The 23,571-nt window shown below is 40.5% G+C and overlaps 1 protein-coding gene across 1 annotated transcript in view; it reads right to left on the minus strand.

Moving 5' to 3' along the window:
- The window catches only part of LOC147322109 (collectin-12-like), a 43,039-nt gene that overhangs the window by 18,686 nt on the left and 782 nt on the right, over nt 1-23,571 (minus strand). The window contains exon 2 of the mRNA XM_086306484.1: nt 23,008-23,058. Coding sequence (XP_086162610.1) covers nt 23,008-23,058 — 51 coding nt within the window. The remainder of the gene's footprint in view (nt 1-23,007; nt 23,059-23,571) is intronic.

Here is a 23,571-nt window from a genome sequence, read left to right on the forward strand (position 1 = left end):
GAGTTGGTGGGTTGCACGAAGGAGAGTCTGAAAGGGAGAATGATGGAGAGCACAGATTTTAAACCATGTAAAGCATAGGCTGATTGGCTCAAAGAAGGCAGGCAAGAAGATGATTAGACTAGAGCAATGATGTCAGTACTGAGATTGGCAGCATGGGAAAGCAGTAGACGTGTAAAGAACAGAAAAGCAGCTTACGCAGAAGCTTCATATTCTACAGGCCTCAGTTAGCATGTTAAATGTTAAAGTTCATAAAGATACAACTAGAAAAGACAAAGCAAGGGCAGTTTATTTGGAAGGGGTGCCAGGAGAATATGGCATCACAGGTTAGTTTTGCAAAGCTGCATCTGTACACACCACAAGACCTCTAAAACAACGGATTTAATGGATTAACTCTTAGTTTAGGACAATGCATCAGTTTGTTAGAGGACATAAATACACACTAACCAATGTATATCTATGAGTACAATATTGCTTCTGCTAGTTAAAAGTTTGCATGGACACCAGTGGATGTTGGATAAATTCAAACTTAAATGACAAAGCCACTTCTCAAGAGTGTTTTCACTACCAACTTTTTATATACAGATGCTTGTTCAAGCTCCATGGTCGTTATATTTTAAACACACCGCTAACTAAGACAATTCACTCCTTTTCCACACACACACACACACACACACACACACACACACACACACGCACACGCACACACACACACACATGATTTCAATTTACTGATGAGCCATGAAAAACTGTAAAATATTTTTCACTGCGTGCCAATACGTGTGTTTCCTGGTTTTTTTGTTTCTTCTAATCTGCCCTTCATTACTCAAACAGAAATAAGATGTTTTACAAGATCTCTGATACACTGTAATCTAAGCCAAGTTGTTTTACAGTCAGGAGGGAGATGATGGCCCAATGAATGAGTCATGCACTGCTCAGATTTCTCAGTGGCAAAGTGAGGGGGCCTGGACTGAATCATGTGTGTAATGTGTGTTTGTGTGTGTGTGTGTGTGTGTGCACGCGCTAACAAGTGCACTGGTGCATGACTTTCAGCTTTTGTAGCCATAACTGACTTTCAGGTACTTTTAGCTGCAGAAGAATCCCTGCTTGATGTACATACTTGCATATAAACAAATCAGCTTTAAACAGTTGCCTTCAACTTTGGAGATTTTGGAGGGGTTTAATGAGCTACCAAACAAAAGAATATTCACAAAAAGCTTTTTTCCTTTTGTTTCTACACCTAATACCACACTGTTAAAGGCACAGAGAACACCTTATGTCCTCCAACATGTCCACTGTGCGTACTTTGAGGCTTTACCTGCCAATGATGCAATCAGAGGAAGTGCAGAATTAGGGCCAAAGGGTTGTGAGTTCATGGGATGGCTCTGGGGCCCAGCAGGAAACCAACACCATCCCAGCTTCATGTGTGGCCTGATTTAGGCTCCATCTCTTTTATTACATGTGATGGAAACCATACGGGAAAGGCGCTGACAGTTGTCAGTGACTGGGTCAACAGCAAAAGGAGGAGTAAAGACAATGAGGACAAGGCCAACGCTTCGTCACGAGAGGCTGAAATTGGAGAAAAGGTGAAATGTGAGGGGAAAAAAGAGCAAGAGAGAGAGTGAGAGAGGAGGCAGATGATTTAAAGATTTGAGAGGTGGAGAGAAAGCACTGATGGATGGCCTTTAAAAGCCAATAAATCCGTGTTAGATTCAACCACCATGAGCCAAGAACCTCTCAGGGACCATGACACCGGCCACATCATCCACGTAAAAACTGGAGGAGAGGGGAAAAAGTGGTGCCTTTGTGGCAGGATATCGCTCACTGAGCTTTGTTTCAAATCTAACAAAAAACACTGTCAAAATATGAGGCAACCAAGATTACATCACCCAGCAGCTCTCTGAGGCTCCATCAGTCTGTTGCCTCACCATGGGGGTGTGACAGGGAACTATTTTTTTCCACATAATCATCTAATTCATCTGTCAGACCTGCTGTTATGCAGAGACGTATTTAAAAGGAAACAGACACGATGCATTTTGCTGATAGCTAGTTGTATTTTGGCTTAATATGAGAAAAATACCAATAACATCAAGTCCACGCTTTTGAGAGAAAACATTTCAGTTTCAGAAAATGTCTCAATGTGTCTGAAAGAAACGTGTCTCAAGGGACTGCGAGACAGAATGAAAAGCAGAATCATTTCATGCAGCTGAAATGATTGATTTTCTGGCCATTTGGTGGCAGCTGAAAACAATAAAATCTGAAATTATCCAATTTGAAAGTTGCTATGTAGAAGTGTTTACACACTCGACGGACACGGAATAAGAGCATCGGTGCTCAACAATCTACTTTGATCTTTACCTACTCCCGAAAGTCACACTCAAAGAAAGTGAAAAATTGATGGTTGCTCGGTAATTGCAATGAATTTTTTCCACTTTTGGCAACCAAAAGCAAGCAGTTGCAGCAATCGGCTGGAGTTTATACACACAAACAGATGGGCAACATGTTGCAAGTATAGTTAAGGTCAGTCTGCACCAAATAATGCAACTTGTCTGTGATGTATCGTTGTGCAACAGGAGACTCGACTTGACTAGTTGCATTCTTGTTATATTCCTGTAAAGGCAAAAAGATCCATGCCGTTTTGTAGTTAAATGTATGCAACTATTTGTGGTGGGATTTTTGAATTACTGCTGTATGTACACAACAACAGATTTACAATCAATGGCAAAAATTGTGTGATATTTGCTGATTGATCACAAGCAGATTCCATGCAATTTCCAATTTGACCCCATTTAATCACAAACTGATTGCAGACTTTTAGCCATTTTATCGCCATCTTCATGCATGCAAGACAGTGACTGAATACGAGTGGTTGCAGACCTGGTCCCTGTTTTTGAAGCAACCATTCTAAAGGCAATGAGAAGTCAGTTTTGCAATCATTTTGGTTGTGCCAAGGTCTCCACCCACTGTTTTTCTTTTAAGTGACATTAGCATTAGCCGCTAGATGGTCATCAGTGTTCACGAGATAGAAACTCACCTTGTGTGGTTGCTACTTTGGTTGTTGGCTTGGTTTAATACAGCTTAATAACAGCAATATCTGGAGTAATGCTTTGCATGTTTAACACGGTCGGCATTTGAATATATTCAATATTAGTCAAATTGGAGATTTCACTAAATGCTTGTCTGATATTTTAGGACAGCTGTCCCTATGAAACATATTTCAGCTCAACTTTATTGCTGCTTCTTTTTCTTTTATTGCAAGTTCTTTACAGAGCAAGAGCCACATTTAGATTAAAAAACTGTACAAGAGCTTGTGAGTGGCAACAGTGTTTGCTTGTTCTACCTCTGTCTGCCTGATGATGAGTGTCTAGTGAGGTCATAGACTACGTATACAAGATTAATGTCACCCACTGGTTAGTACAGAACTTGATATTTTAAAACCTGATGTCACAAGCAAGAGGTGGATCTAAAGAAAGCAGAATACCGCTGTACACTTATATGGTAGAACTTGCCAATGACCAGGTAGGTCTTCCCTAAATTATACCCTCCTTTGTTGTTTATTTAACCCTAGAAGAGGCCATAATTACCAAAATGAACATCGTGCTCTATTCTGTGAGACTTAAAATCAGAGATTGAGATGATAAAATCCTCAGGAAAGGGTTTCCCCAGGTCATAGATGAAGTGAGCAGTGATTTTCCATCAAACTCCCAGAGAAGCCCCCTCTGCTGGCTATTAAAAGGAATGCAGTTTTAAGACTTCCCTTTCAGACCCAGTCTTACAAGCGTATAGAGGTAAAAGGCATCAAAATCCCTGCCGGAGCTGAGTTTATTATTATAAGTGACTTCTCTGCCAGTACATATAGACTAATTTATAATCCAAAAATACTCATTAGTGCAACTTCAGTGCAAAAGTAAGCTCATTCACTCAACAGAGCTTAAAAAATGAGCATGCCAAACTGGTCTTTACCCATCCTACGATAATGATGCCTCACCAACTGATAGTAAAGGTAGAGAAATAAACACTTCCAAAATGTTTTCAGATGAGCTGCGGTCAGACAGGCACGCAGGCTGCGGCACCATCCACGGCCTCTCCTACTCACCCCCTCCCACGAACCCAGAGGCCCCACTCAGCTCTGCAGAGACTCAGCACTCGCTGCAGTTACACAAACAGGTTGTCTTTCCAGAAATTTCATCAACAATGGAGTGGGGAGTGGGTATGGACTTACTCGGCTCCAGGATTTGGGGCCCACGGAGTGACTTGGGTTCTAGTTACAAAGCAAAACATCAGAGCTTAAGCACTCCAAACACTGCAACTCACTAGTAAGTTTTATGAGTGTGTGTCTGTGTGTGTGGCCCACTGGTTAATGATCATCACATTAGCATCCAGAATTTGATAGCCTTCCTACGCTCAACTTTGAAAGAAATACAACACGATCAGCAAAAAGAGGAGCGACTTCAAAGTATGAATGCAGGAAAGCAGGACAAGAATAACACAGGAATCACTTTATTCAGCGAAAGATTCAAAGGCTGTCTGTGTTCAGTCAGCTGCCATTCAGCTGTCAGAAGTGAAGTAATTAATATCACCATGAAGCATTTATTTCTGCATCATATTCCCTTTTGCAATAGAGGAAAAACTGAGAATCTGTTATTCACTTTCAGTCAGCATTTTCCATTTTGATGGAAGTTTGTAGATCTGAGTTGCCCTCAGCTGCAAAGACTAGGAACTCAATTTCTGCCTGCAAAATCCTCATCGATCAATGCTGAGGTCCCCTGCTGGCTGATTCAGGTGCCACTCAAAACCCCACTACAAAGACCCTCCGTGCTGACGGAGCGCTGGCAAGCGCTTCAAAGAAAAATACACAGCTAAATGTCACGAGTCTGAGAAAAACCGAAATAAAATAAATAACACAATGGTGTTCCTCTCATGAGCAGCTGGGATAATAAACCACGACATGGTATTTGTGGCATGCCCTGGTGGTTTTTGTGGACAGAGTTTTTGGCATGGGATATAAAAGCATCTTACACAGCACATTTACTACTTTAATACGTCTATATATTTAAATCTACTCTCTCTTTTTTAACTATGTATTCTCTTTGTTGTTTAGACATGATACATTTACTTGATATCAAAACATACATGTTTATATGAAACTTAATATTATTATAAACAATGCAGGTTCCTAAATCATCAAAAATCAGCTTTGCAAATATTTCATGAGGAAAAAAGCAAATTTAGACCCAAAGGATGCACACAAAGAGAGTTACACTAAAAATGTCATAAGAACAAAACTCCACAGGGCATTAAAACAAATTAAGCTGCAACCTTCACAGCCTTACTGTGGCTTAAAGATGCGATTCCTCTAATGGGCACTAGATGCCCTCTTTCAGAGAAGAGTCAAAAAATATTTGGAATAAATCTTTTCTTCAAAGTAGAAGAAGAATTTGTGCCATTGTGCTGTGGCTGCTCATCCCACCTTAATGATAATGGTAATAACAACAACGGGAAAGTGAATTACACTCCACACAAAATACTAAAAAAATAACCCAAAACAACTATGTTGTTTATATCAGACATTATGATGTCACATTGCCTAGCAACCGCACACAGCTGGCTAAAATAATTCGTTTTTATGCATGTCTAACACCCTTTTAAAGCATCATTTGTATTTAGCAACAGTTACATTTAATTTATATTAGCAAAACTTTAATTATACAAGTACGCCATCAGGTTGCTTGGCAACCATCCATCAATGGGCTAAAATATTCAGTTCTTTTTTTGCCTTCAAAGAAAATCTGAAAGCGTTCTCAAAGCATTTAATTTCATGACAGTAACATCACATTTAGCAAGGGAGTTCAAATATCTTAGGATTTTATTCATGAGGAAGTTGCGGCAACAAAATGAAGAGAGAGCTGAGCTAAAAGGCAAAGCTTTCGATTAATCAGATGATCCCAATCCTCACCTGTGATCATCAAGTCTGGGTAATTACTGAAAGAAGGCTGTGAATACAAGTGGCCAAAATGAGTTTCCTCTGTGGTGTTTCTCAGCCTGGTGAAGGCCTGGTGAAGAGATGAAACATCTGGAGGGATCTCTGAGTAAACCCACTATGCCCCACTATTCCTGCATGTTGACAGGAGCCTGTTGACATGGCATTTGGTTAGGATGCCACAAGGCTCTTGGGTGCCTCCCATTGTAGGAGGCCCCAGAATATATATCCAACACCCACATGAGAGATTATATATCTCATTTAGCCAGGAAACACTTCTGGATTACCCAGGACTAACTGGAAGGTTTTTTTAAGGAAGAAGGACATCTGGAACACCAAACGTTTGCCTGTTGCTTGTTTTTTCATTTCATGGCCAGCAGCACAAACAGGTTGAACAATACTGCAGCATGTGCAAGCAGCAGTATTAAAAACAGGTGATAGAGTAATAGATAAATGCGCTGCAGCACAATAATATTAACCAGTGTATGACACAGCTTAACAGACAGCTAAAAATAATCACCATGATGTTGTGCTTTATGTTCATCCACCTATAAATGCACTGAACTACACTTCCTTTTCTGCTGGGGCACTGACAGACCAAACTTTAAAGGACTGAATTCTGGACACTTGACAGAAACTGCATTTGAGGGAAAATCTCTCTGGGACAGTTTTATTACATACATAAGCCATGCTCATCACCACACTGGCCACATCCACCACTGACTTCACCATACGTACAGAGGACAGGTTTTAATTGACACATGTCATGCTTCCTCTCCCGCTGGACTCAGATTTTCTATCCAGATGGTTTCTGCTTGCAGCCACTAGTGTTGCTTGTGGGTAACGTCTGTATAACATTATGGTCCTCGTGGAAGAAGCTGCTCTGTGATTGTAGGGTTTTGTGTAACTAGAATCTCTATCATTTAACAGTGGCTTTGAGGGAACATGGGGGGGCTGTAAAATATAAGCTGATCTGTGGTCTGTGTATTGTCAGGTGGTTAGAGCTTAAAGGAACTTCCATTGTTTTAATTCAGAAGCAAATATAGGTATAGTTTGACTTGCATGCAAATTTTGTGAACAGGCAAAAAAGAAGTGAGTTTGTCATGTAGTTGATGGTTATGTTATCTTTTAGTTTAATATATTTTAAACTAGTATTACAATTATATTAAGCAGTATCTGAGGACAAAAGAATACCTGATCAAAATATGAATTTCCCAAATGGAAAACTCACAATTACAATCACATATGTGAACTTCTCACCACAACAGTTAATTTATAAGAGAAAGAGAAAACCACAAGCTGAATGATCAATTACATGGTTGTACACTTTTACTCCAAAGCCTGACAAAGCTCCAAAGTCAACATTTCAAAGAGGAGTCGGTCTAAGAACTGATAGTTTGCTATGAGAAGTGGAAATGGAATGGAAATGCCTTCTGTTAATGCTGCTTCGTGAGTGTTGGAGTGTCTTCTGGGTGGCCTGCAACATCTGTGGTCGGATGCTGGTGTGTGGTATGTCAATCCGAATGACAGCAAGCCATCCTGGTCAGGAGGAAGAGCTACTTTTTTTCTGCTGAACCCTGTTTAGACAGACACACTCCAGACATGAGGGTGGCACTCTTTTAATTCTGAGTAGCCTGCAGTTATGACGAAACATCACGAGGCAGGAGGAGCTGTCTGACATCTGGGTGATACCATTTGCTGAATGCAGTAATCAACACCAGACAATGGTTTTAAATTGCTTGACAAAACTGTTTGTTTAGAGCAATTAAGAAGAAGTGCTGCGAGCAATGTCTACTCTGTAGGATAAAGGAACCGATCCCCAGGAACCAAAGTGTCTATTTTATTACTCCAAACAGTAAAATGTGATGACCAAAAGCAATTTATAATCAACCTACCTAATCATTTAATCTTTTTGAGTTCCAGCAGCAGACAATGCTAATGCTTCCAGGGTTTTGAGTGTCATCCATTCTTTTAAACTAAGCCTATTATTCTTTTCCCTTTTCTCTGTTTTGCCTGCTAGCAATGGGTTGGACCTCCCTTTACGTTCAGATTGGCTCAGATTCAACAAGGTGCTGGAAACATTCCTCAGAGTTTTTGGATCATGTTGACATGATTGCATCACACAGTTGTTGCAGATTTGTCAGCTGCACATCCATGATGTGAATTTTCTGTTTTACCAAATCTGTGCTGGACTGAATTGACTGCCTGGTAATTAGATGACTGTGGAGACCATCTAAGTACAGTGAATTCATTGTCATGTTTAAGAAACCAGTTTGAGATAATCTGAGCTTTATGACTTGGCATTATACCTCGATGGAAGCAGCTATCACAAGATGGATACACTGTGATCACACAATAATGGACATGGCCAGCAACAATGCTCAGTTGGTACTAAGGGGTAGAAAGTGTGCCAATATGATGACATTACCACCAGCAGCCTGAACCGCAGATAAAAAGTAGGATAAGTTCCAATCCTGGGTGAACTGTAGCCTCAATTTGCTGTTCTAAACTGACAGGAGCAGTGCCTGGCATGGTCTTCTGCTGCTGTAGCCCATTTGTCTTCAAAGTTCAACATGTCATGCATTCTTCTGCATACCTTGGTTGTATATTGTTGTATTGTTACCATCAGCTTGAAGAAAGTTTGTCATTTGCCTCTGAACTGATATCAACAACACATTTTTGTCCACTGAACTGCTTCTCACTGGATGATTTTAATTTTAATTTTTTTACTATTACTGTAGAAAACCCCTGTGATTTGTGTATATAGACTGTTCCACGGACCCCCTCTAACCACTGCTAAGATGGTACATTCCTCCCATCCTTTGTTTGTGTTTGCGCTGGTTCACCGTGATAGCGCTGGTGGAGCTGGGCTGTTGTACTGAACATGTGTCGTGCGTGTGCGTGAATGATAAGTAAGTGCCTTGTATTTGTTTGTTCTATGGTTGTAACTTATCATACACTTGCCTATCTACATTGTGTGATGCCTTTATAGAGTTTTCCAGCGGTTTGTATAGCCACGAGACACTGTATATTCACGCTGATTTGACCAAAATGGCGCTACCCTTGTGAACTGAGCTGCCCAAAGTAAAGATGGAGTCTATCCCTGTGCAGCAGCCCATTTGTGTCCACCAGGGGGTGGTGTTTAGTCATTTCTGTTCAACCCTTTCTGTATTATTTAGACCAGTTTGGTTGACTTTAATTGTTTGCTAATTGTAATTTCTGTTATTTTACAGAACCACACACACATATACATATACTCACACGAATTCACTTCTGGAGATGTTTGGATTAAAAGAACCCTAATTATCATTGCTGTGGACCCTCTCTTTCATCATATAAGTCACCTGTGCCTTCTGACCGAGGATAGGAAAATCCTGCTGTAATTTGCCAGTCTATTAAGCACACACATGTCCAGTTCAATTACAGTGGTCAATGTTGGCTAAATTTTCACATATTATATACAAGTGCTTTCACCCTCAGGTTTCAGACCGGTTTCAGACTGCTCGATCTGTATTATCGTAAAGAGATGTTAATCCTCAATATGGCCACACGGTATGACTTTAAGCGGGCAAGCTCTACCCACCTGTTTGACTCATAGTGTGTCCTGAAGCTGAAACTGAAGCTGAGTACTCAACAAGTTTTGAAGTTGACCAAAAGTGCAGTTTTCCGTTTTGTAGGAAAGTTACATTTTCTAAATCCTTCAACATATGACACATGACATTGATATTATTTCTTTTCTGTGCACTAAACAGCTACAAGCAAACATTTGTTTTTTGCCTCACCACTTGACAGAGGAGTCTTTCATCCAGCAAGCCCTTTACGCATAAATCCTTGGTCTATGCTTGCAGACACTGTCCAGCTGCAAGTAACATTACATTTCCCTCATGTACTGGTCTTAGACAGTATTTGATACATGCTAGTGATTGTAATGCGAGGTGCAGACAATCAGCAAAAATCTAGAGAGCTAAAACATCTTGTTTCAGACAACTGGATATACAGAGGGGCTGCATCAAGGTATACGACACTTAAGCCAAATGTAAGATAATTAAGGGTTATTTTAAACTTTAAATCATGCGAGGATCCTCCAGAATCCAAGAATGAAAATACAGAAATGAAAATCGGCATAATAGGTCTACTTCAAGTTCAGAGGACTTTAGTTGGTAGCAGCAAGAGATGATTTGGATGAATTTATCAGTCTCTGTAGAGACTGCTTGGCTGGACTTAGAGGGGAACTGGCACTCCTTTCATACCGCAATACAAACGTCAAATATTCAACACAAAAAGCATACATGAGTAATATATACTCAGTGGCTACCAGCTACACCAGTATAACACTCAGCAATGCCTGTATAATTGAGCTAACACCTGTCTGTCAAGCCAAAGAGAAGATTACAATCTTCCTAAGTTTAGAATATTAGGTGGATGTACTGCCTGGGGTTGCAATAAATTGCATAGATGTTAAATTCAATTCAGACATGAGCTGGAGATCCTTGAAGCAGCTGAAAATTAACAGGTCAAGTCTGGATTCAACTTGCTTTTGAAGCACCCATTTCTAGTAAGATGTGGAAAATCTGAAGGATCTTAAATACAATTATTTGATGGTGATAAAATTCACCTGCTGAAAGAGGCCCATCGCCTGCTGCCATGAAGGGGTACATGAGGTCTGCAACAATACATAGATAGGCAGCATGTGTCAAACTCAAGCAGAATGTGACTCAGAGCATCAACCCACCTCCACCAGTTTGCCATCTTCCCATCCAGCAGTTACCTCAGCTCACACATCAGGATGTCAATGTGATTTTATATCAGAACAGACCATCTTCTTACACTGGTCCATTGAGTATTTGTGCTGTTTCTCTTTTGGTGGGGTTTCCATCATAGTCAGCAAGTATCTTGAAGGTTCGCCATTTTTACTGATTCAGACAGATCATCTTCAATAGTTGACAGTTCGAATGACTCTTCAGTGGAAAGGTGGAAATCTAGAAGCCATTCTTAAAGTAGAGAGATGGGAAGAAAAGGCTGAGGTTTGCCAAATTACACTAGAACTGGACAGACAATCAGTGCCAAAATGTTTTATTGAGTGATGAATCCAGTGATTGAGGAGGAGCTCAGGAAAGAAGTACAACACAGTGTTTACAGCCATCTGTAAAACATGGTGGAGGTCCTGTCATATTTTGAGGTTGCATTTCAGCCATTGGCGATCTTGCCAAAAATTGACTGAATTACGAACACAGAAAAGTAATGTCAAATTTTGATCCACCACGAAATACCATCTGGAAAGTGTCTGATTGGCAACAGCTCCATTTTTTTAACATGACAATGATCCCAAACCCACTGCCAATACAGTAAAAGCAAACCTGGATCGAAAAACACACAATGGAGCACTATCAGTCATGGACTGAGCAAAAGGGAGCCAGCATCCAAAGAAGAGCTTTGAATGTCCTTCAAGAAGCCTGGAGAACTTTTCCTGAAGACGACTTAAAGAAATGACAAGAAGACCTACCTAAAGGAGTTCAGACTGTGCTGAAGAATTAAGATGGTCATACCAAATATTATAAAAATGCCTTTTTTGCCTTACATTCTATGTTTTCACAGGTTTCAATTTCCCATTTTTTCTGTCAAAATATGAAGAAATGAGGGGACAGCTCAAGACTTTTTCACAGTACTACAAACATCATTTCTGCACACTCAGAGACATACCTAGATTGGCTTTGTTTTCAACTAAGCCAATCTAAGTACACTCAACTGTATCAGCTGTGTGATCTGTAGAATAACAGAAAACGCACTGCAGCATATAGCACACACCATACATCCATAATGTATTCAAAGATGCATGCATGATAAGCATTTGGCAAAGGTGCCAGAAAATGAATTTAGTGAATTCCATCTGTCTGCAGTCTTCTTCACACATGGAAAATGTGAAAGCCATTATGGATCTGACAGGGCTTTGGAGCTGAACACTGTTCCTCTCTGCTTCAACTCCCTTTTGCAAACCAGGAAGCTGTGGGTTGATCTTGGCACCCTTCACAGTCATTTCTCCCTCCTTTCATTAACATTTTGGACTGAGAGTAAGAGCTTTAGGGGGCTTTATTACTTACACTAAAAGAGGAGAAATTAGAATTCCCAAATTCATTGTAAAAGTGTGCCTGTGTGTTCTGCTGCCGGAGGTGCTGGAGAAATCTTAGTGTTTGTGGACACAGGGGACTGGAGCACATAAAACAGTTTGTAGTGCAAAAGTGAGATATTGTGTGTTATTCTAGGAGTGAAATCACATATGCACAGACTAATGCACACACACGCACACGAAAGGGAATACGAATGTAAAACCTTATGTACAAGTACGGCTCTTGCAGAACAAAGAACTGCAGCGTGCCAAATTTTAACATAAGTCTTTTCACTGGAGGCGTTATAGGAACACACAGGTGTTTTGGAAAGCCATCTCTCTGCGCTTTTTTATTTAATTACAAAATTTGTGACTCAGACCCTCAGTATAAATACCCCTTAAAGGCACAGAAAACAGGCCGTGCTGGACTCCAGAGACCCTCCCTTGACATCTGCGTATGGGTCACCTCAAGGACACCAGGCTTATTATGGTGTGTGAGAGCTGGAGCTAGGGGAACACGGTGGGGTTTGCTGCTTTTCCTCACTCTTAAAGGTGAGTCAGAAAAGTCACTGACACTCAGATGATCACAGTCCAGATTGAAAATAGCAGCTAACTACCCGCACATGTGTTGCTCTAGCAAAAACATCACAGATCGACGCCTGCACTTTATATCCAATGCACTGAGTCATGTTACTGCTGTTTTATTCAAGCTAATGAAGGTGCAACAGAGAGAGAAAGAGGAGGTGGAACAAGAGTTTACAGGATCTCTTGGAACCAATTGTTATTTCTAGAAAAAGATATTCAAGACGCTTTTTGAGGGTACTGTGACCTTAATCACAGTTCAGGGGATCAACTGATGAGGCAGGTCAACCAAAGTCTGACCAGCTTAGTCAAAACCGAATATATGTATTGCATTTACAGACCCCAGAGGGCCAAATCTGCAATTAGAGGGAATCTGACCCATTTTCAGCACAGAAGCGACATATCAATACATAACACAAGGTGCAATAAGGTCCTTTAGTTATGTTAAAAAAGGAATTGAGCCCAATTAATATTTAGAAATAAAAACAGCAAACAAAACACAGAGATCACTATTTCACTATCACTGTGGTAAGCTACTAAGGTGTCAGAAAAGCACATCAAGTTCAATCAAAGCAACTTCCAATTCAACATCTGTTGAACAGTTACTCTCTGTTTTAGCTCTCTTTTGGTTTCCATCAGTACTTGAGGCTGCTGGCCCTTGAGCTCTCTGACTCATTCTATATTCCTCAGCTAGATCCTGACTTTGTAGGTTGTTGCTGGGCACTAAGCTAGCACTAGATCAAATGAGTTTTGCGGCATTAAAACAGCTGCTTAATGAAAAAGTGGCAGGCTGTACAACCTAAATGCACGAGGCTGGATCGGTGCTTGCTTTCATGTTCTTTACACCAAATTCTGACTCGACCATCTGAAAGTTGCAGCACAATTCAAAACTCGTCAGACCTGCCAAAGCTTTTCCAATGTTTTGTTTATGAATTGTGGCCTCAGTTTCCTGTTCTTAGCAGACAGGAGTGACACCCAATGTGGTCTTCTGCTGCTGTAGCCCATCTGCTTACACTGGTGTAAACAGGTGTGGTTATTTGATTGTTTGAGTTACTGTCGCCTTCCTATCAAGCCATCTAGTCATTCTCCTCTGACCTCTTTCATTAAGACGCTCATTGGATAGTTTCTCTTTGTCAGACCACTCCGGTTGTGCAGGAAAATCCCAGCAGATCAGCAGTTTCTGAAATACTCAGACCATGCTGTCTGGCACAAGTCACTTAATTCACCTTTCTTCCTGATTCTCAGTTTAAACTTCAGCAGTTATTTTGAATGCTTTCAGTTGCTGCCATGTGATTGGCTGATTAGATATTTGAGTTAACAAGATGACCTGTGAGTGCACATCCTTGTGTAGTCCTGCTAATGAGATGTTTATTAAGATGTAATATCAGTAGTTGAAGAGGTAGTTTAAATGTGACTAATTTAAAATGATTTTTTAACACTTAAATCATTTAAAAACAATCAAGTTCTTTTTTGTAAAATCCTATTCTGAAAGTAGGTAGAAAGTATACTGGTGTAGCAGTGGAGTATAAGTAGCATAAAACTGACATACTCAGTTGTGGCATGTGTGTAAATGCACTGCTGTCTTGAGAAAATGTACTGTTGAAAGCTCAAGGCAAAAGAAAAATGATGTGTTCATAAAATTCCTCTGTGGTTGGCTGCCATTCCCTCTTTCCGCTGCTTTTCTTCAAATTCAGATGGTTCAGTGAGTTTCCAGGTTGAAAGGTTTGAATCATAACAGAGATAAGATGAAGTGTAAATGTCAGAGAGTGGATTTGTAGAAAAAAACTACAGCAATTTTTTTTTCATTTTACTTTGCGCTTTTATTTCAAAAAGGTGCGCGTGTGTTACAGACAAACGGTCCAGATGGATCTCATACTGTCACAACTCCCACCCCTTCTATTATCTACTACCATCACATACTAACAAACCCTTATCTCCAGACACAGAGCTCCTCTCATTCTTCTCCAAACACATCCATCCTCTTCCTGCGCTTCACTTTCAACCAGCTGCATCACCTCCACCCTCCTCCCTTTTTTCCTCCAGCACCCGCTGTTCTCGCCGCTTAGTCAGCATTAAGTGTTATCCCTCCTCCCGTCTGTCCTGTGGTATGAGTTTCTCCCTAAACCAGATACAAGGAAATCCCTTACCCTGGTCTATAAATCATCTCTCTGTTTACACCCTCCTCTCCCTGCACAAAGAAAATTAGAACAAATGCAACAGAGATCCAATTCTGTTTTAAAAGTCACTGGCTGACATTTGACTTTAAAAAAAATCACATTATACGGGATTATTTATGGATTTTGTTTTGGGAGTCATAATTTGTAGCATCTGCCTTTATTTTTCTTGCCCTTAGAACATAGGTGTCAAACTCTGGCCCACGAAGCCATACCAAATTACTATCAGAGCTGGCCTACTGGTATTATACAGCTAATATATATATTGTTTAGTATTAAGCTTTGCTTGTTCCATATTCAGTTTTTTAGCAAAACGTGTTTGAGTCCATAAGAAAAGATTCATTCTTATATCTGGAGGAATAAATATATTTCAATAAATATTAACGTTAGCCCGCGACTTTATTCCAGTTTTGAATTTTGGCCCACTGTGTATTTGAGTTTGACACCCCTGCCTTAGAACAACACAAACACTTCATTCTCACCTTCTTGTCACGACAGGAATTTCTCTCTGAAAGCTTTTCAAGCTTTCGGGGCAATCTGGGACTTTTAAAATAACTTGAAAACTTTCATGTATAAACACATAAAGAAGTGAGGCTACCTCACTTAAAATAATGATGAAGAATGAGCTAAATTAGCCAACTAACAGTATCAGTGTCACTGCACTTCACAATTAGTCATAAACAGGTAGCAAAAATCATGTGAATTAGAATTCAATTCAATTTTATCGCCAAATCACAACAACAGTCGCATCAAGGCGCTTTATATGTTAAGGTAGACCTTACAATAATACATAGAGATAAAAACCCAACAATCACATGACCCCCTATTAGCAAGCACTTTGGTGACAGTGGAAAGGAAAAACTCCCTTTTAACAGGAAGAAACCTCCAGCAGAACCAAGCTCAGGGAGCTGCGGTCATCTGCCACAACTGGTTGGGGGGAGATTTAAACTCTCAAAAATGTTTTCTATTTTAATACTGAGCCAGTCTGCCTCCAGTCTGGGATATGAAATCTGGAATTTAAAATGAGTGATTTCACATCTGTGAAGTCAAAGCTGGCTTTAAAACACAGGCCAATACTGACTTCCTGATTTTTACTAGACAAGCCCTTGAAAGTCAAAGAAAAGCCCAGTGTCTTATAGCTTGGTTTTCCCACTCTAAGTAAGTAGTTTCCCATCTTTGTCTTCTCTCTACAGCAGGTGTTAGCACACTGCATGCTTGACAACACACTTAACCTGCTTGAGTAGTTTTTGGTCTTTCAGAAGCTGAAGGAACACAGTAAACACACTCTTTTTTTGTTTGATTTACTAATCATTTAAACTAAATGAACTTAAACAGCATACAAAAAAAAATGTTGAAACTAAGAAGTTGTTTTGTTTCTTGAAAAAAGTATAGGCCTACTCATTATGATCTTCATGGCAGAAATACACTGTAAAAATAGTTGTGATGGTCACATTTTCTTCAAACAACAGCTGCTGTAGTTTTAAAAGTGAAGTGTTTTCACTCGGGCTTGATTTAGATTTCTGCAGCGTGACAGTTTGGAGCCAACTTTCTTCTACTTTTCATGTTGTAATGCACCAAATGTTTTAGTGGGTCACAGGTCTGGATTGCAGGCCAGTTTAGCACCTGGACTCTAACAATGGAGTCATGCACTGGAATAAGGCCAGAATGTTGTTTGGCACAGCCATTCCCTGAAAAATATGTTGTTCAGATACATATGGTGCTTCAAAGTTTGTATACACTCATTTTATTAGGTACACCTTGCTAGTACTGAGTTGGACCTGCTTTTGTCTTCATGGCACAGATTCAACAAGGCGCTTAAAACATGCTTCAGAGATTTTGGTCCATATTGACATGATAGCATCACACATATGCTGCTGATTTTTTGGCTGCACATCCATGATGTGAACCTCCTGTTTCTATCCGCAAGTTTTCTGCTCCTTATGAGATACTAAATACACCATTATGTTCACCAGCTAGTGTCTGCTGGTATTTCAGAGCTGTGCAGGTAGTTTCATTGCTTGAAACAGTTGCCTTCTGCAAAACAGAAGCAAACAGTCATTTGATCCATGTAGTGTGAATGTGGAATTTTGGCAACAGGAAAAAAAAACACTGAAAACTGGTGAACTGGTGATCATCATATGAGAGAAAATGCAAACATTATGGCAATAAAAAGAAAAGCACAGGGAAAGTCAAACACAGATGCTCACCCACACGCATAATAAATGTTTGCAAAGGCAAGCTGACTCTAAAGTATCAAGGCCAAAGGAAAAATCTGAAAGTGGTATGGCAGACAATGAAAAAACATTAAGACTTCATAAAAGTATTAAGTGATCAAAAGCTGCCACGTCATTTTGAAACAGAACTAAGAAGCAGAATCTGAGAATCCCACAACACAACCCTGCAAAAGAGGAGAAACCACAGCAAAGTTCATAAAATTCCCCATCAGACATTCTGACAAATGCACTGCAAAGTATCACATGACAGTATATATTAAATGTGTCAAGCACCCATGTTAACATAGGATGTCTGATACCCTGCTAACCAGGATGGATGAGGTGTTATTAAGACTACAGCTAAAGGTGGCTGAGAAGCCAGGGGATACTCTGCCAGAGAAACCCACCGAACTGAACCGAGCCCTGCCCATGCTGACACAGCTGCTTCCAGGCAAAGATACCCCGACACCATGCTCAGCCAGGAACGTTCTGGGCCTTTGCTGGAGAAACCATAACAAGTGCAGGAAATGGATTAGTGCATTCTGGGTTCCACACCGGCCACAAACCTCTTGAGCCTGGCCTCTCCAAACCCACATGCGTGGGAACAGGAGTCACAGCAGCACAGGGCGTATGACCCCCATCCAGATATCAGTGCTTGTCCCAAGAGGATGTCCTCCCTTTTTTTTTTATCGTGGAGGAAGTCTTGCATTTTATGCTTTTGTTGTATTAACTTTGCACACTGTTTCATGTAATTCTACCTCTTTCATCGATATACTGTGCTGCTGGGATAAAACTCATTGTACGTGACTATATCACAATGTATTGTAGTGCAGTTACATTCTGTCAGAGTTTGTTATTGCTACAACATAACCTAAAGATAATGTTTCAAAATAATTTCCACTGTTTTGTATGTTTCCTTACGCCGTTTCCAGTTGGTGCTATTTAGGCTGCAGTTCCCTCAATGACCACTTGAGGCTGCTTCCAAAAACTAATCAGTCCTACTGACTGTCATGCTAAGATGCCCAATTTTATACATGCAATAATGTTTACAGTCTGATATAGTTCTGGTCTCTATATTCACTCATTAATTATTATAATTAGTAATAATTAGTAATTATTAATTACTCATTAATTCACTCATTTAAACTGGTTCAAATTATCCATAGTTAACTTTTTTCTTGAGGGAAACTTAATTATGATACCTTCTAATTAATAAATGTCTGGTTCTGTGAGATACAAATATATACAAGAAGTCTAGTCATGAAAACTAGAGCACAGACTTCTTGGGCAACAATGCTTTATCAGCATCAACTTGGCAGTCAAAGCAGCCACGTTGTTAAAATGCATACCTTTAAGGCTAGATGCAACAGGTGAATAAAAAATCCATACACTTGCTACAGAGAACATATTCAATTCAATTCAGTCTTATTTATATCGTTTCATATCACAAAAGCAGGTAAAGATAAAGATGCTACAATAGTACAGAAAAAAAATCTAAAATCAAATAAACCCCTTTGAGTAGGCACTTGGCGAGAGTGGGAAGGAAAAACTCCCTTTTAACAGGAAAAAACCTCCAGCAGAACCAGGCTCAGAGAGGGGCAGTCCTTTCTGTATCCAACTGAAAGAAGATGGTTTTTCTACCCCTGTTAATGTGCTTGGCATATTAACACAGGAGTTTTCAAGTCTGAAGAGCTGCAGTATTTGGCACTTGCACAGGTTGTTGTTATTTATTTACAAGGTAACTACAAGGTAACTTTTTAGAAATATGAAGTAAACTCTTTCATCTACAACAGATGGAAGCTTTGTGACAAGGTGGCTCTTTCTCTGTTCTTCTTTCTCTTTGTTTTCACAATTGTATGTTTTTTTTGTGTGACTTGAAGGTTCATGCTTTGAATCAGGCCAAGGGCAGCTGCTGACTTCCATTGACCGATGATTATACTAGTCCTAATGGGGCTGTGAGAGTTCAGCCAAAGCTCAGGTAGATTTTGTTTTTGTTCTGATGGCCTTCTTGTGTCAGCCCCCCACAGTAAAATAAATATGTTTAAACCTTGAGCACTGTGAAAGCAATTCCGGCCCAGCTTCAGCTTGGCAGGGAGGGAGATGGGATCACCATATGAATTTACTTTGAGTATGCGCTGATAACTGTGTGTGTGTGTGTGCCTGAGTGGTGTACATTTACACTTGTATACAAGCGAGTGGAAAATGCATGTCTATATTTGTATTTGTGTAAATATACATGACATATCCATGCCTTATGGATGATGCTTAAGTAAAGAAAAGAATTAGAAAAAGCTCACTCTGTTTAAAAAGTGTATGTCTGTGCTTGCAAGTGTGTATCTTTGTATAAAGCCTACTTCTTACTTTGCACGTCAGCAAAAGCACAAACATCACCAAATGTACTTTTAAAGATATTTCAGCATGTGGTCACTTCCCATTACTGGTTCACATGTGTTCATATTACACATTGCACTTTTTAATGCAAACCTTATATACTTATATGCAGAAAAGAGGGAGCCTGGACTTTGCTGGTTTGTATATGAATTGCAGCCAAAACAGTGAAGAAAGTGAATGAAACCAGTGTGGAGTTTCCTTACAGTTGTATATCTGCACTTTATCACAAAACCGAGGTGAACACATCAAATCCTGGAATTTCAGGAATTGGACGAGCGCTTCATAAACAACCATCTGGAAAGATGAAGCCAAAAATTAAACCATGTGGAATTTTACTGGTTATATTTTCTATTGCTTCCTTGATAGAGAGAGAAAAGCAAATCACACAAGAAAGTGGTCCCCTTGGTCCTTTATCCTACAGTTGTGCAGCGGACTGCATTCAAAAGCATTTTTTACAATTAACTCAAAGCACGGACAATTTATTTTAAGACTAATTTCTTCAACCAGCACGGGCGTGAAGCATCTTGTTCTAATCATGTTTGATTTCTTATGCAACAAGAAATATCGCTTCTACCCAGAAATATGGAGCCACCAGCCACCTCTCATGTATTCATTCACAAATGCTAACGCACTGATGAGAGCTACCATGCCAGGCTCTGGCCCAACTGTGGGTCTCGACATATGGAAAGCATGATCTACCTGCTGACAGCTGCTCATTCCTCACATCTCTATGTTTCACGTCTCCCTAAGATGATTTTCTTTGCGTTCAGGAATTTTATGGGAGCCCATCGCTCTCTGCAAAAACTTCTGGAGCACTTTGGGAATTGGCCAGTAGCAATGCAAAGTATGTGAAATGTGTATATGAAAGGATGCCAAAGCCCACTCGTATTATAGGTGTCGTTTCTTGTTCACAGTGACTTTGAAAAACCGGCGGGTTTGAGTGTTCTTTCTTTCCCGTGTTAACTCGCCCCGTGTTATTTTTTTTAAGCTCAGTGGTGACTTTATAAACTGGGCAGATATTCACACAACATTCACAGCTTTGACATGTCACGACAGTTTAAACACTATCAGTCTCCCGGGAGACCGCAGTGAATTAAAGCAAAACATGCAGGGAGGAAATAACTGTTTGTTCCCTTCTGTGAACTGACATTATAGCACTAATAGTGGTAGAATGAGGGCTCGGGAGGGTTTGCATGAATGCGGCTCTATTGCACAACAAAGGCTCTGGAGGGGTGAAGCAGACCCCCGGAGCCGGCCCCTCAGAACAGCTGCCGTGTCCCAGCAGGACCAATTTCACTCAGTTAGAAGTTCAGCGGCTTTCTTGTCCTACTCATCCACATGTCAAAAGTTCATTTGAATAAAGTTAAAAGTGAGCTGGATTTGACTTCCCCACCCTCCCCACGGCTCTCTAATGTAATATATGAGCAGGGACTTGCACGCGCTCACAGAGAAAGACAAACAGGATGCTTCTACTCGGGTGACTGGGATGAAAGGGACCGTGTGCTTGGACGCAGCTTGAATTCGTCTCCGCTGGTCCTGAGTTAGACAGCGTAGCCCGCTGCCTCCTTTTCACTCTCACGGACTTCGGCCAAACTGTGTGTGAATGAGTCATACTCCAGTAACACCCTGAATACAGCGACTCTGAGACTCCTGATCGCAATTCGATGAGCAGTTATGGGGCATGTGCTCATGCCTGCAGTGAGAATAATAATGATAATGCTCTTTAGCGTGTGTGACAGAGGGTTGGTCCCTTGGTTTGGTTTTTAAGCATTATCCAAAAGCATGAATAGCGAATATGCTGAAGCAGTGAACCCAACAGCACATCAGCAGCAAGTACAGAAAAACAACTGAAAGCAGATCCTGTTTTTAAAAAAGTGCTTGTGATGGAGAGACTGTACATCATTAAACATATATTATGTATGGGCAAGAGGGGAAAAAATGCATTACTGGAGCAGAGTGGATGGTATTAAAGCTGGCTTTGAGGGAAAACACTGAGCAGAGGTGTTGTGTAAAACACTCAATTTGCCCAAATTACTAAAAATTAGGATGCATTAGTCATGGGAACTATTTGTTTGGCAGAAAAACACTTCAAAACTGCAGAGAGTCACAAGGATACTTTCCCCGAAGCTACTGCTGACTTTCACAATCATTACAGAATGTAGTGCAGTGATAAGTGGAAATGGACTGCCTGTTGTTACAGAGAGCAATCTTTAGAGGGCAAGAATAGTCTGCGTTAAACACTTAGTGTGTCGGGAAACTGAAATTTCAGCAATTTGTAACCAAATTTTATAAGACAGAGGGTGACAGTGATGGATTAACTTCAGTAGGATACCAGCTTTGATGTATTTAGACTGTAGACTGGTAAAAACCTTCTGGATAGTCAGCTGCTGTTCCTCTGTTTGCTTTTGGGTTACAACCGCATCGGTGGTCATAACAGCTGGAGGACATATCGTGGAAACAAGATCCTGCTGCAACAGCTCAACTGGATGTTCTGCTTTGTCGTCTAGTTTTTCACTGTTTACTTTCATGTATTTTAATCTCTATTGAGCCTTTTTAGTTACTGTAAGATGTTGCAAGTCTAATCACTAATGACTTTTGCTTTAAAGTGGCTCTATTGTGCTTTTGCTTATTATCTGTGACCACAGTTTTAAATAATGAGGTCAGACTATATTGAAGTGATTCCTCTGAGCCTAAGATTCAGGCTTCAGACTGATCCAAATGATCCAAATCTCAGGCACACAGCTCTGACTGTGAGCATAGAAACCCCACCCACATGGTATTTAAACCATCTGTTTTTCAGGGGCAGCCAATCAGCACAAAGTTGGCTTAAAGGGAAAGAAGCTAAAAGAAGAAGCTTGCTTCAGACAGTGAATAAGTTGCAGGTATGCACCAGAGCCCAGCATGAAAATAAAAGAGTGTGTAAGTCATGTAAAGCTTCTCTTGCAGAGTGGAAATGAGGATAAAAGAGGCCTTCAAATAATTCATAATGTACAGATCTGTAAAGAAAGCCTCTGTAAACTGGGCAAAAAAAAAACCATATGTTGCCTGTGCATGAACACACTTCTATACACACACAAAAATGCATGTACCACAACAGACGGACATGCATTGACTACAGTCTGAGTTTGAGTAGCCACATTTTTGAGGTTCTCGGCATGTTTGTGTGAGTCAACATGTTTAAGTGACTCGGTTTAAGTGGATAAAGGGGAGGTTTTGAAACTTCTTGATCTGGAGAGCTCTGTCGGCAGTCGTTGAGCCTGCGGCAAGCTGGACCTCACAGACTGTCAGCCACATTTATGTTCAGCCTAAAATCCTGCCATCAGAGGCAAAACCATTAGCGATGACTATCGGGACAGATGAGGTTCAGGCAGCCAGCTGTCTGTCCTGACATAGAATGATTCAATTAGAGCAACATGCTTGTAAATATCCAGGTAATTGTAGGTATGCAGCAACAGAAAGAGAGAAGGAGGTGGGCCCACACACTAAGGCCCTTTAATTCATGGCTTTTTATTCACACAAAAAAGGAGTTTTGTGATTAAAAAGAAAAAAAGGTCACGTCTCACTCACCGAACCTCTTGTATCCAAAAGACTGTACTTCCTCCTCGTCTGCAAAGTCGTCTGCGTGACATAATCAGAAACATATGACATAAATAGGTCACACAACTAGGGGTACACTGTATCTGAGACAGTTGTTAGGACTCCATAAATAACATAAAAGTGATAGAGACACTACCGGGCTGCTGCGTAGAGTCAAAAATGTATAAAGTTATCTTTAAATACAAAGATCAGGGCAGCCAATGAGGATTTATGCTAGAGATAATAGAGTATCATCTCCTCTGTGTATGTGTGAGTGTGAGTTTAGAGATAGGAGGTCCACAGAACTGTAAAAACCACAGGCTGCGGTTTCTCTGGGTTGTTGACAGTAAACCCTAATTACACTGCTACACTGCACTGAAGACTGGAGCGGAGCACAGAGAACATCGCTGGTAATGGTTAACAGATGGGGCCAGGAGGAGGGTGACATGGGTAAGGGGGAGTGATGGGGGAGCCAGGGAGGGATGACTTTCACGAAGGGGGGGCGTTTAGACTAGATCAGGAGCTACTGTTGCAGAGTGGATCACACATTCCTGA

This window comes from Aulonocara sp. 'chitande type north' Nkhata Bay, linkage group LG9 (genome assembly GCF_057382095.1).
Source record: "Aulonocara sp. 'chitande type north' Nkhata Bay isolate Kocher_YH1m ecotype deep benthic linkage group LG9, A_spYH_male_GT1.1, whole genome shotgun sequence".
In the NCBI taxonomy this organism is placed as follows: Eukaryota; Metazoa; Chordata; class Actinopteri; order Cichliformes; family Cichlidae; genus Aulonocara; species Aulonocara sp. 'chitande type north' Nkhata Bay.